Genomic DNA, 11,909 nt, shown 5'->3' with positions numbered 1-11,909 from the left:
CGTGGCTCTCGGGTTCGGGTTTGTCAAAGCACCTCGAGCGACTCGGAGAACCCGGTTCGCCCACTGGGGACGGTGATTGTTCTTGTTTCTTGCCTGGAGAAAGTTACTCCGACACTTTTGATCTTCCGTCCCGAGTGAGAAGGAAAAGGAAAGCGCGGTCTGCCCACCGGGAGCGGGGGTGCAGGGGGCGGGGGGGGGGGGGATCCTGGCAAACGGACCCAGCCAGTTTTAGCCGGAGCGGCGAGTCCAGCCCACTGACACTTCAGCCCCGGAAAGGGTTAACCGCATCCAGCCGGTTCGGTTTACATGTAAATAGAGAGCAGCTGCTCCGCGCGGGCCCCGGCTGGCCCTTTTAAGTTTTTGATTGGTTGCCAATGACATCACCGCCCGTGTTCTAACTCTGAGGACCCGGAGCGGCGTCGGATAAACCCTCCTTAAAGAGACGAGGCCACGCCCCCGGCTCCTCCCCCCAGGCTGCCCATTGGCCGCGGGCCGCTGTGAGGCCGCGGTCGGCTTTCTCCGGATCCCTATTGGCCCAACGTGCCGTCGGTCGGCAGCCGGCCCGCCCCCCCAGAACCTTACATTTACAGTGTAGCAAAAGAGAAAGTAACTATGTTGCTGCTGGAGATCAATGAAGCCGAGTGAATGGGGGCTGAATGGGCGAATCCATAGCTGAAGCGGAGCGCCAGATGGTGGAGGGCTACGCTTATTTATGAAGTAAGTGGAAGTCACCGCGGCTGCTCCCGAGAGCCTGGGAGTGTAAGGCGGTGTGAGTGTGAGTGTGAGTGAGTGTGTGCGATGCGATGCTCACGGGGGAGCCACAGCAGGTGAGGTTAGAGGGTTCCGGCTGTTGGCTCACGCTGCCCTGTGCGTTTACTCTGTCTGCAGTCCAGTTGGGTTTGGAGAGAAGAAAAAATGAGGTTTGTTGGGATGCTTTGCGGCAGTTTTAAATGCCAGGGGCTTGTTCGTGCGCTCTGTTGCGAAGGGGGATAAGCGCCCAGGAGTGGGGAAGTAGCATTCTCGAACGACTTAATTTTCTTTCCAGCCCCTGCCTTGAGGTGGAAGGACGACTAGCAAGGGAGAGGGGGTAGCTCCGTGTTTCGCTGGGAGGTTTCCTGGGCCAGTCTGGATGGTTTCACGGGCAATATATACGCCCGACCCTCTGCTGCAGGGATGCAGATCTCTTTATACACTCCGTGCGCGCGCGCGCGCGTGTGTGTGTGTGTGTGTGTGTGTGTGTGTTTGTGTGCGCGTGTGAGCCGCGCACTCTGTGTGGAGGTGGGGGTCCCAGCCTGTGTCTCCGTGAAACACGCTTCTGCGTCCCTCGCAAAGGAAACGGGCTGTTGATCCCGGGACGAGCCCTACCTGGTAACACAATAGCAAAGACTTTCCCAGCTTGGTCCAGCTGGGAAACAGTTATAGCTTCTGGAATAGTACTTGCTCTTCAAAAAAAAAAAAAAAAAAAAAAAAAAAAAAAGAACTACGCAAGGGAGGGAGGGAGGAAGAAGAGAGGGAGGGGGGAGGGAAGGGGATGGAACCTTCTCTCCCATCCAAAGGTGGGAGAGAGAAACCTGAGTCGGTGGGGATCTGTGGACGTGTTGGGTGGGTGCCTCTGTGTGTATGCGTGCGCGCGTGTGTGGATTCTGCCTGTGACACTTTGGCTCTGTGTCAGAGAATGGTGACGGTCGTGTGTAGACGGATGATAGATGACATTTTTCCAGCCATCTCTTAAAGTTCCTTTAGGTGAGCGATTCTTGCATGGGGTTTGGTTTCTTTTCTCTGTGCATGTCTAATAGCAGAGGACCCAGGAGGGTCTGGTCAGAGAGTGCCCCTGTGCCCACGGGAAGGAAGGAACTGTTCCTTTGCGGGCGTCCTCTCATGAAACAGGAGGTGGACCTAGCGGGCAACCCTTCCCTGCGCCCTTTAACAGAGACTGGCTAATTGGGAAGTCCTTTCTACGGAGTTCATCCTCTTCAAGGGGCAAGGGTCTATCTGTGGGGGATTGAAATGTCCTCTATGGTGGCTGCCTGCCATTGAGAGAAGCTCTGGGATGCACAGTGTGTGCCAATAGAGAAATGAAGGAGGGAGGAGAGTCGAAGTGGTCCTTTCCTTAAAGGCAGGAGTGGGGGTGGGGGGGCCGATGAGGTCGGCAGCAGAGGAGCAAAGGGTGATGGGTCCGCCAGAGCTGGGGGGTTACAAGACTTGGCTCCTTGGCCCGAGGCTTTGTTTCGGGACATTTCGTTCGTAACAAAAGGGGAAATGCAGATTAATTTATAGGAGACTGACAGGAAACATGGTGGGGGGGGGGTGGTTAATGTGACTGTGCTGTGCCTCTCAAAGGAGTGGGAAGCGAGACTAGCTGCTGGTTAAAGAGCTTCACGAAGGGGGACACTTTCATTCTGATGTGCAGAAAGTTGCCATCCGCCCCCGATGTATATTTAGCTGCTGTATATTTTGGTGAGCCATGCCAGCGCTCTTGGTCATTGCTTTGCCTTTGCAGCGGGTGAGGGGATGAAATGGAAAGTATGTAAGGGTGGACAAGTGGCTCTTTCTCAGATGGCTGCCCGATGCTTCTGCCCAGGAGATGAGGCCCAGAACAGATGCCTCTGAAGAGCCTTCCTTTCTGTCTTCAGCTTGTCTGAGTCTTCGTGCCTTTGCTGTCTCCGAGGCCGACCTTTGCTGTGGGTCCGCGGAAGGTCGTTCGTCAGCGTTGGTGTAGATGGTCCATGCAGCCGTGGACTTGGTGACCACGTAGGCGGGGGCCCTCAGGTTGACATCCTCTTGGCAGCTCTAAGGACGAGCTCCAGGCTTGGAGAGTGGCGTGGTAGAGGGCCCTTGGGACACCTTCCCTCAGAGGGAAGCGGAGACCTTCCCCAGGTTTTGGAGCCGACTGCCTTTTGTGTCACGTGACTTTATTCTCTCTTTCCCCCCTCCCCTTCTTTACAGACTGTCTTGAGTTCTTCTTGAATTGCCAGTTTTCAGCCTCCTCATGCCTCCGTCTCCTTTAGACGACAGGTTAGTGGTGGCATTGTCTAGGCCCGTCCGACCTCAGGACCTCAACCTTTGTTTAGACTCAGGCTACCTTGGCCCTGCCGCCCCCGGCAGTAGCAGCCGCCCTCCGGTCATTGCCACCACCGTCGTGTCCCTCAAGGCTGCGAATCTGACGTATATGCCCTCATCCAGCGGCTCTGCCCGCTCCCTGAATTGTGGATGCAGCAGTGCCAGCTGCTGCACTGTGGCAACCTACGACAAGGACAGTCAGGCCCCGACCCAGGCCGTCGCCGCTGCCATCGGAACCTCTACCGCCTGCCCTGCCAGCCAGATGGTCAACAGCAATGAGAACGCAGGCCCTTTAAGTCCGTCAGGTGGGGTGGGAAGCCCTGTGTCAGGGACCCCCAAGCAGCTAGCCAGCATCAAAATAATCTACCCCAATGACCTGGCGAAGAAGATGGCCAAAGGCAGCAAGAGCCACCTGCCGAGCCAGGGCCCCGTCATCATTGACTGCAGGCCCTTCATGGAGTACAACAAGAGTCACATCCAAGGAGCTGTCCACATTAACTGTGCCGACAAGATCAGCCGGCGGCGACTGCAGCAGGGCAAGATCACTGTCTTAGACTTGATTTCCTGTAGGGAAGGCAAGGACTCTTTCAAGAGGATCTTTTCCAAAGAAATTATAGTTTATGATGAGAATACCAATGAGCCGAGCCGAGTGATGCCCTCCCAGCCTCTTCACATAGTCCTCGAGTCCCTGAAGAGAGAAGGCAAAGAGCCTCTGGTGTTGAAAGGTAATGCCCTCCCTGCCCCCTTCCCCCGCGCAGTCCCGGTCAGCCTGGGTCCAGTGCGGGTTCGGTCTTAGAAGTTCCAGCAGCCTCCTTACCCTGGCGACCCGAGGCCAAGCCAGGCTTTCTTCTTCTCGTCTTCCCTTCTTGGCCCTTCGTTGTTCTGGTAAGAGTGAGAAAAGCCCAGTAACACAGAACTGGAAGCTAGAAGCCCTGGGTTCTAGTCTCGATTCAGCCGCTCGGTTGCGTGGTGCAAGCATCTCACCTCTCTGAGACTGTTTTCTCATCTTTCTAAAGAGGGGCTTTGTGCCACCAGATGGTTTCTCAAGTCCTAACTGGGCTGGTAGCACCATTCCAGTCAATAACCAGCTGGAAAGGTATTGTCTCTCAGATTTAACCCAAGTTGATGGAACGGAGGAAGCAGCAACTATGGTGAACTACAAGTAAACCTACAGGTACCAGTTCTTTTGGTGGGGAAGCTTCTTCCTCACCTCTCTGGCCAGCTGGGCTTTTAGGTGGTTTATAAAGTGACCTTCAAGAAGGGCAGAGACCCTTCTTCTAAGGCCCCACAGAAAGCGTTAAGTGTAGCCAAAACGTGCATTCTTCTGCCAAAGCTCCAGGGGGACAGAGACATTTTTATGAAATACCTCCCCAACCCATTGTTCTTTCTGGCCTCACCTGGCAACCGTTGGCATCATGGCTCCTTCCAGGATGGAGTGGTGGGTCACTTGCCCACGTACCCTGGATGCGGAATAACTGTGAGGTCAGCGTTGCTGAGCCCTGGCAGGAAGAGTTAGTTACCCACTCTTTCCTGAGCTCCTTTTCACCCAGGGTTGCCGAACCCAGCAGGGGAGCCCTCATCTGGGATCTTTCCCGGTTGCTCCTCCTTGGCGTCCGATATTGTCCTTTGGGGCACTACGCACTGCTGTGCGTCTTCGGTGTCTTCTGTCCTCTGGTGATCGTGAGAGACAGTCATCCTCTCTCTTTTCTTCTCTTGTATTTAGAGCTAAGGTATACGGTTTCTGGGCCACATCACCACCAAGTCTCCTGAAGAGTGTTGACCAAAGGCATTGCTGGGTTCCTTTAAATACCTTCCATATTTCACTTGCAGCAGGCCACCGGGATGAGCAAGTCGGTTGTTCTGTCTTTGTGTGACAGTTCCGCCATTCTCCTTGTCTTCTCAGTGACGCACTCTGCCTTTTCTTAAGTAGTGTTGTTGGAAATACGGTTCTGAATTGCTCTCATATTGTCCCCCGATCCCATCCTCTCCTGAGCTCCTCAAGCTTGCTGTCATTGTGCTCCCACAAAGGCACAACTTTTCTTAGGGTCGGTGGGGTCTGGTGGGAAGGAGAACCTAATGGAGGTCACATCCAGAGAGTTTCAGCAGGGCCCAGACTTTTTTGTTGTGGTTGATGGGTTTTCTCAGGGTTACAGATATATTCAGATTTCCTCTGTGGAGGAAAATCTGTGTATTTTATCGTTTCCTATTCTGGTTTGGTTGACTTTGAGTAATTCCCAGTAGGCTTACCCAGCTGGTGTTCTCTCACCACGGTCTTGGCTTGTCTTGTCTTTTTTCGGGTGGGAAAAAATACGACCTACAAATTTCCCGTTTGTAATAGTGGGGAGCAAAGAGAGGGGCTAGCCGGTGGTCGTGCGGGGCATCTCTTTGCTCACGTAGAGGAGATGTTGTTAAGAGACAGTAGACCTTTTACGTCCGTATGATCTGAGGGCAGGCATCAAACAATAGAAATGAAGATGACCCTGACCTTGAACACGAGGGTGATTAGGAGGAGTTGTAGATCCTACCCTCTCGTTTGCAGCGGACACTGTTGTGTTTGGGGGTGGCTCGTCCATCGCTGGGAAATGAGTCTCCTGGGTGCTACTGATGGAAGTGGGCTTCCTCTCTGGTGGATGCAGCTTGAGAGTCCAAGCAGCCTGGGCTTGTTCCTCGGTGTCACTGAGTAAGACTGCCTCAGTGGGGCGGGGCCGGACATGCTGCTGACCTCACCACTGGGCACCCTGGGCGGCCGCCCCGAGGGCTCGTCATTTTCGGGTTGGTGAGACACAGCGGCGGTCGACCTGGAAGACGCGCTGGTGGTAGAGGTTGGATTATTTGTAGTTTTGGGGGCTTTTTCTTCAAGTATCTGGGAAGTTGGTTGAAAATACATAGTTTAGGAGCAAAAGGGCCTGTAATCTAATTAATTTATTATTGTCGTCATTACCGTTTTGGTCTCTTTTGGGGGAACGGCTTAACATTGGGACCAAGATGGGGAAGAAAGGAAAGCGATGGCGATGAGAACCCCCCCCCCCCTACCTACGGTTTCATCTGGGGAAATAAACCAAAGGTTAATCCCGTAGCACCACTGAGGTGAAGAACGGGGCGGGCCTCTCGCAGAAGCGCATGGCCAGCAACTTCTCCCAAGTTCTCGAGTGGGTCAAGCCGACCACTCTGGTCTGGGTTCTCTGCTGGGGTTCATTCTACTAATCCCTCCCTTGGTGATGTAAGATTTTACGTTAGCGAGGTGGGAGCGGTACCATTTTGGAATGAGCGATTTTCACAGGGAAGCTATGGGGGTGAAGGTGGTTGCAAGTCTAAGGCGGAAACTTCTGGGGCCTCATTAATTTCTCTTCAGAGATTTCGGTACAATCTTGGGCAATTTATGGCTGGCCCAACCGATTCTCCGGGTTGTGTTTGTAAACACTGGTTGCTACCCTCCCTGTCCAAGTTTCATGTCCCCCTATTTCAATGCCATGTTCTCCATTTTTGGTGCTATCAAATAGAGTGGCTGCTCAGTTACCATTTTAGTAATGCTGTGTCAGGTTGGGAAGAAACCGATCAGAGGCGCAGAAGCCCCTGGGATTAAGTTACTGTTCTAATTTACAGTCCCCTCCCTGTGGTGACCTATGTCTGAATCTATGCTTTATTCTCAGCTTCCGAAGAATAAATGGCATCAGACCAGTGCTTCTGCTCATCCTGGTGAAAATGATCCAAATGAATAAATACGTAGGGATTTGCAAAGTCTCTGAAAGGGCCACAATCTGTTTCACCCCAAGTTGCTTTTTGGTATAATTTCTAACCAAATGGAGTAAGAAGACTAGACCGTTCCGGTCCCTTCCTTAATGGGAACTACCACCTTTGTCATGGTGTTTATAGGGTACCCTTACTTTTCAGGAAAGCTGGATTCAGGGAACTATTTTATCACCGATAGGCCTATGTTGGAAAGGATAGTCTATGGCTTTGCTCCTCTCGAAAGACGGTGTGTGCCCTTAAAACTTTAATAACGATTTTCAAATAGATAGAAAAGTAGAAAAGAGGTTAAAGAGCACCCACATGCCTATCACCTAGAGTAAACAGGTGTCACTATTGTCCCAGTTGGCTTTCTCTTCCTTTTTCGGTTGCTGAAATATTTCCTAGCATAGACCATAATGTATTCAAATATGTTTCACGTTGGAACTCAGTGTTTTAGCCTTGAGAAGGCTGGGAATATTTTATAGTCTAGCGTGGACAACATTTGCACTCCTAAAACCTTCAGGGTCGTGTGACCATTTTTGAGAGTTTTTTAAACTTAGAATTCCACTCTGGCTAGGTAGCTCTCAGGTCTGTGGAGAAGCGAGTGGGGGAGGGGGCTCTAGGCACTTCCTCGGGGGTCTGTAGGGCCCATGCCCATACTTGCTCTGTGCTGTCAGGATACAAAGACTGACCGACTGCCTCGGTCCCCCACAGGCCTGCTGCCGTGGCTAGAGGTGTTGAGTGGGGAGCAGGGGAAGAGAGGCAATCACGTCAGGAAGGCTGATCCATAAGGAAGATTTGATAACATAGAGAGTTAGATTGTTATACCATAAAACCTTCCATCATGATTCCTGAGGAATGAACAACATAGATTGCACATTTTTCCATAATCACAAAGGATTCTGAAGTTAACACTTCTGGGCAATACTGAGTTTGACAACAAAATAAATGCCCGTGCTTGGAAATCAGGGACCCTGTGACAATATTCTATTCCTGCTTTGTTTTGGGGGGGAACAAACAGTCTTCCTCTTGTCTCTCAGGGTGTTAGGAGGATTTTCTTTTAAGATACGTGAAATCAAGACATACCTACATGCACGAACTTATCGTTGTTATTCTGAACCTCCGCTTACCATCCAAACGTGCTGAACGTTTGCCTTGTAGCAAATGGTGGAGACATTCAGGCGGGATTTGGGATCCCGTCTGTCTGAAGCTAGTCTTGGTCCCCTCTTACCAGCCATGCGCCCTTGGGCAAATTGCTAAATCCCTTACTTCCTTAGTTTCTGCACTTATAAAAGAGGATATAACAGTAGCTAGCTCATAGTGTTAGATTAGGAATCGAATGAATTCATGTGTGCAAACTGTCTAGACCGGTTTTCATATGTGGTAAGCATTCAGTAAATGTGGCTTCATATTGTTATTACTATTGGTTGGGGAGAAATGGTGGTGCCAGTAAAAAGGCAATCTGTGCTCCTTTGGCAAAGGAGTACAAATAGCAAGCTAGATATAACAGAGAGGGAGAGAGAGGGAGAGAGAGAGAGAGAGAGAGAGAGAGAGAGAGAGAGAGAGAGTGTGTGTGTGTGTGTGTGTGTGTGTGTGTGTGTGGTGTTATGGCCTAAAAATAACTTGGTGACTGTTACCTAATTTAAGTAGCATACGATTGGAGTGCCAAATAATTATAAAAACATGTTAGGTCAAGAGGCCAGGGTTATTTGGGCATATCCTAGAGTTATTTGTTTGTAGGGGAATCTGTAAAAATGTGATGATAAATCTGTCCAACTAGTGTCCCATAACTAAATGATGAAAGTATAAAACCATTAAGCGTCGCCTTTTCTGGCCTCTCGGGCTGATTTATTTTTGGAAGAAGGATTGTAGTCTGACTATAAAAGGGTAGGTGGAAGGAGGGGGGGGGACTGTGCTTCATTTTCAAAGGTTCTCAAAGCTTTGAGTTGTGAGGAGATGGCATGTGAAGGAAAGGCGGGGAATCGTGGGAAGGCCTGTTCTTGAAGCGAGACCTGGGCCTTTGCTCTCAACTGGTTCACGGTTGCCTGTATTTTGAGCTCTTGGATATCCTGTCCTTCTTCCTAATTAAGCTGTAAGTGAAAGGATGTAAGTGAGCTCCCCGCCCCCCATCCCTGTCCTTGCTTTATCTGTTCCCCATTCGCTGTGTGCTCAGCAAAGTGTGGTTTAGCCCACTTACACCTGAGCTCAGTTCTAGGCTTTTCTATTGACCAACTGTAGGTGTCCTTAGGGAGCTCAGGCCACCTCCCAGAGCCCCGGTTGTTTCTCTGCTGTGAAACAGGAGTAATTCCAACATCACAGGATGAACTGAGACAGCGGAAATCAAGTGCCTGGTGCATGGCTCTCAATGAAGCAGCCCCTGGGCCCTGTTCCCCTACCCCTGTGCCCTTGCAGATCCTCTGAGGTTAGACACTGGTCACTGGGGAGGATGGCAAGTTGCTCTAAGCACGGTACTATGGGAGCACGTTAAATATCAACCACTTGTCCTTACCAATTCGGATCAGTTAAGTTAACCATCTGGCTTGTCAAGGACAAGTTCAAGAAACTGCTTTCCTGGCAGTAGTAGATCATGATTTTAGATTAGAAAAAGGAGGGTAAGGGGAGGGAGTTTTGACAGAATCATAGGCGCAGAAAAACTCTGCACAGCCTAGGTGTGAGCCTTTGACCAGGAGCAGACCCACTTCTCACTCCTTAGGCTCAGCATTGCCACCAGCCAGGCCCTCCTGCCCCAGCCTGGGGGAGCAGTTTGGGCATAAAAATGTGTCGATTTGCAGTGCTTTGGTGATTTAACTCAAGTAGGTAGGCAAGGATACACTCCACATTAGGGAGAGAAATTCTGAACCCAGGAGAGGTCTTCTCATGTTCTTTGAGTTCAAGATCCCAGTTTTTAGAACAGGAAGGGACTTTAGAGGACCCCTAGTCCCACAGTCGTCCCTGCAGGCTGCCCAGTGGAATCCACTGAGGTGATTTAAAACCTGCGATGCTCTGTTCCCACCTCTGGAGATTCTGGTTAAACTGGTCTGGGGTACAGCGTGTGCATAACGCTTCCCTGGTGATTCTGACGTGCAGGAAAGTGTGAGAACCATTGATCTAGTCCAGTCTCATTATGCAGTTACTGAAATGGGGCCTAGAGAGATTTAACTTGCCCAAGGTCACATGCATGATTAATTTTAGAGCCTTGGTCCTCAGTGCTAAAATAGGTCTTGCCAGGTTGGTAGAGTGTGCGCCCAGCTGGTGTGTGCGTGTGTGTGTGTGATTATCTAATGATAACAGGATCTACTGTATAGCTTACAAATATGAAGTAACATTTAATCAATCATTTTTCGTATTGATACCATTTTTGTTGAATTTTGAGATTTCAGTCTAGAACTATAGGGACCTAAGTCTAAGCTCTTTTGAAAACCAGCAGCTCATGGGCCCGATATTTGCCTGGGTCCTAGATTAATAGGTCAAATATTGACATTGACTTAAACCCATCTTCTAGGGAACTTAATGGTTTATGGAAGAGCTGGAAAACGTATCAAAATGCACCCTTGTCCCAAAGTATCTCAGGTTTCTAGGGACTTTTTGATGTGTTGGTCTCCATGGATATACAGCCCGTGGGTAGAGGAGATGCATTCATTTATTCAACAAATATTACTGAATGCCTTCTATGTGCTGGGCACTAATTTTTGAGCTGGTGAATCTGTAGCTGTAACCCTCAAAATCTAAACGCTAGCATGGGAGCGTGTACAGACCAGGCCAGTATATTCCAGATCCTTTCTACCTTGAAGATCATGTACCTGTTTGTTTTCTTCATCCTCTCGTGCTACACAATCTTGTTTAGGGAGCAGTTCATCTTCAGAAATGCCATTCTCTTGGGAAGTACATGTTTGTGAAGCATTTGGCATTTTTCTCCTTTATTTCTCCTTTGCAAGATAAAGTCTGGCCTTTTCTAAGCACATCTTCATGGGCCAACAGGATTTCTTTCTAAGACTTGATCCAAAAAGAAATGACTTTTTAAAAAAATGTGTTGGTTTTTAATGGAAAAGGGAATATGCACTCTCTCTCTGCCTTAGGAGCTCAGGGCTGACAGGCCTTCTCCAAGCATTAGAGTGGAACTTTGTAATTTGGACCTAATTTTGGACATGTTGCTGATAGGAATGGACTGGTGTTTATTTTTTCCTGCATGCTCCCAACGAAAAGAGGGCATGCTAAGCAAACAAGCATTGTAAATGATATTTCAAAGACAAGGTTTTAGCCTGCTCAGGGAAAAAAAAAAGAAGAAGATGATGAAGAAGAAGGAGAAGGAGAAGGAGAAGAAGAAGTTTGCAAGTACAATTAAAAACCACTCTAAGAGACAGGGCTGGGGTAAAAACACAAGTCTCTGTCATTTCAAAGCCTGCGTTACTTCCCCTAAACCATATGGGTCCCTCTTGGGCAAATGTTCATTGGCTGCGTTTCCATATACTATTTACTCTTCATTCATATTGTATGACCTTACTAATTCAGAAAAATCGGAGGGAAGAGAAAATGACGAGTATGAATCACAGCCTGAATTTTACCGTACATTTTCGAAATGTACATTTTATATTGAAGTTGATGTGTGTTTTCTAATTATGACGTCTTTAACTCTTGAGATGTTTTCATCCATAAGCCAAGAGGAAGATAATAATATCTTTTTTTTCTAGCTTGTGCCTCATCTCATCTATTACTTATAAGTGTATACACACACACATATATATATTTATACACACACACACATACACACACACACATATATATATATATTTATACACACACACATACACACACACACACATATATATATATTTATACACACACACATATATACACACACACACACACACACACTTTCCAATCTTTCACCCCAGCAAGACCCCTATTTTATATGTAAATGAAAGGGAAAAAACCTTGAGCCTCTGCTCTCGGAGAAGGAAATGAGCCACACAGCCTGGTACTTTCATATAAGATAAAGGCTGTGACCCCAAGCCCTGCCTCTGGCAAAGTGGAACAGCACTAACAGGAAGAAAAGAGTTTGTGGATTCATCAAATTATCTGCGTTGCCTTTGAGGTTTTATTTGCAGTGAAGGCCTACTCAT

The 11,909-nt window shown here is 49.0% G+C and overlaps 1 protein-coding gene across 1 annotated transcript in view; it reads left to right on the top strand.

Moving 5' to 3' along the window:
• The first annotated feature begins 224 nt into the window (after window positions 1-224).
• DUSP10 (dual specificity phosphatase 10) overlaps window positions 225-11,909 on the top strand; it is a 41,047-nt gene continuing 29,362 nt past the window's right edge. The window contains exons 1-2 of the mRNA XM_040461047.1: window positions 225-717; window positions 2,947-3,785. Coding sequence (XP_040316981.1) covers window positions 2,990-3,785 — 796 coding nt within the window. The 5' untranslated portion in view covers window positions 225-717; window positions 2,947-2,989. The remainder of the gene's footprint in view (window positions 718-2,946; window positions 3,786-11,909) is intronic.

Source organism: Herpailurus yagouaroundi, unplaced genomic scaffold, assembly GCF_014898765.1.
Source record: "Herpailurus yagouaroundi ecotype Mexico unplaced genomic scaffold, PumYag 253, whole genome shotgun sequence".
In the NCBI taxonomy this organism is placed as follows: Eukaryota; Metazoa; Chordata; class Mammalia; order Carnivora; family Felidae; genus Herpailurus; species Herpailurus yagouaroundi.
Note: the sequence above shows the minus strand (reverse complement) of the source record. Positions and strands in the feature narration are given on the sequence as shown.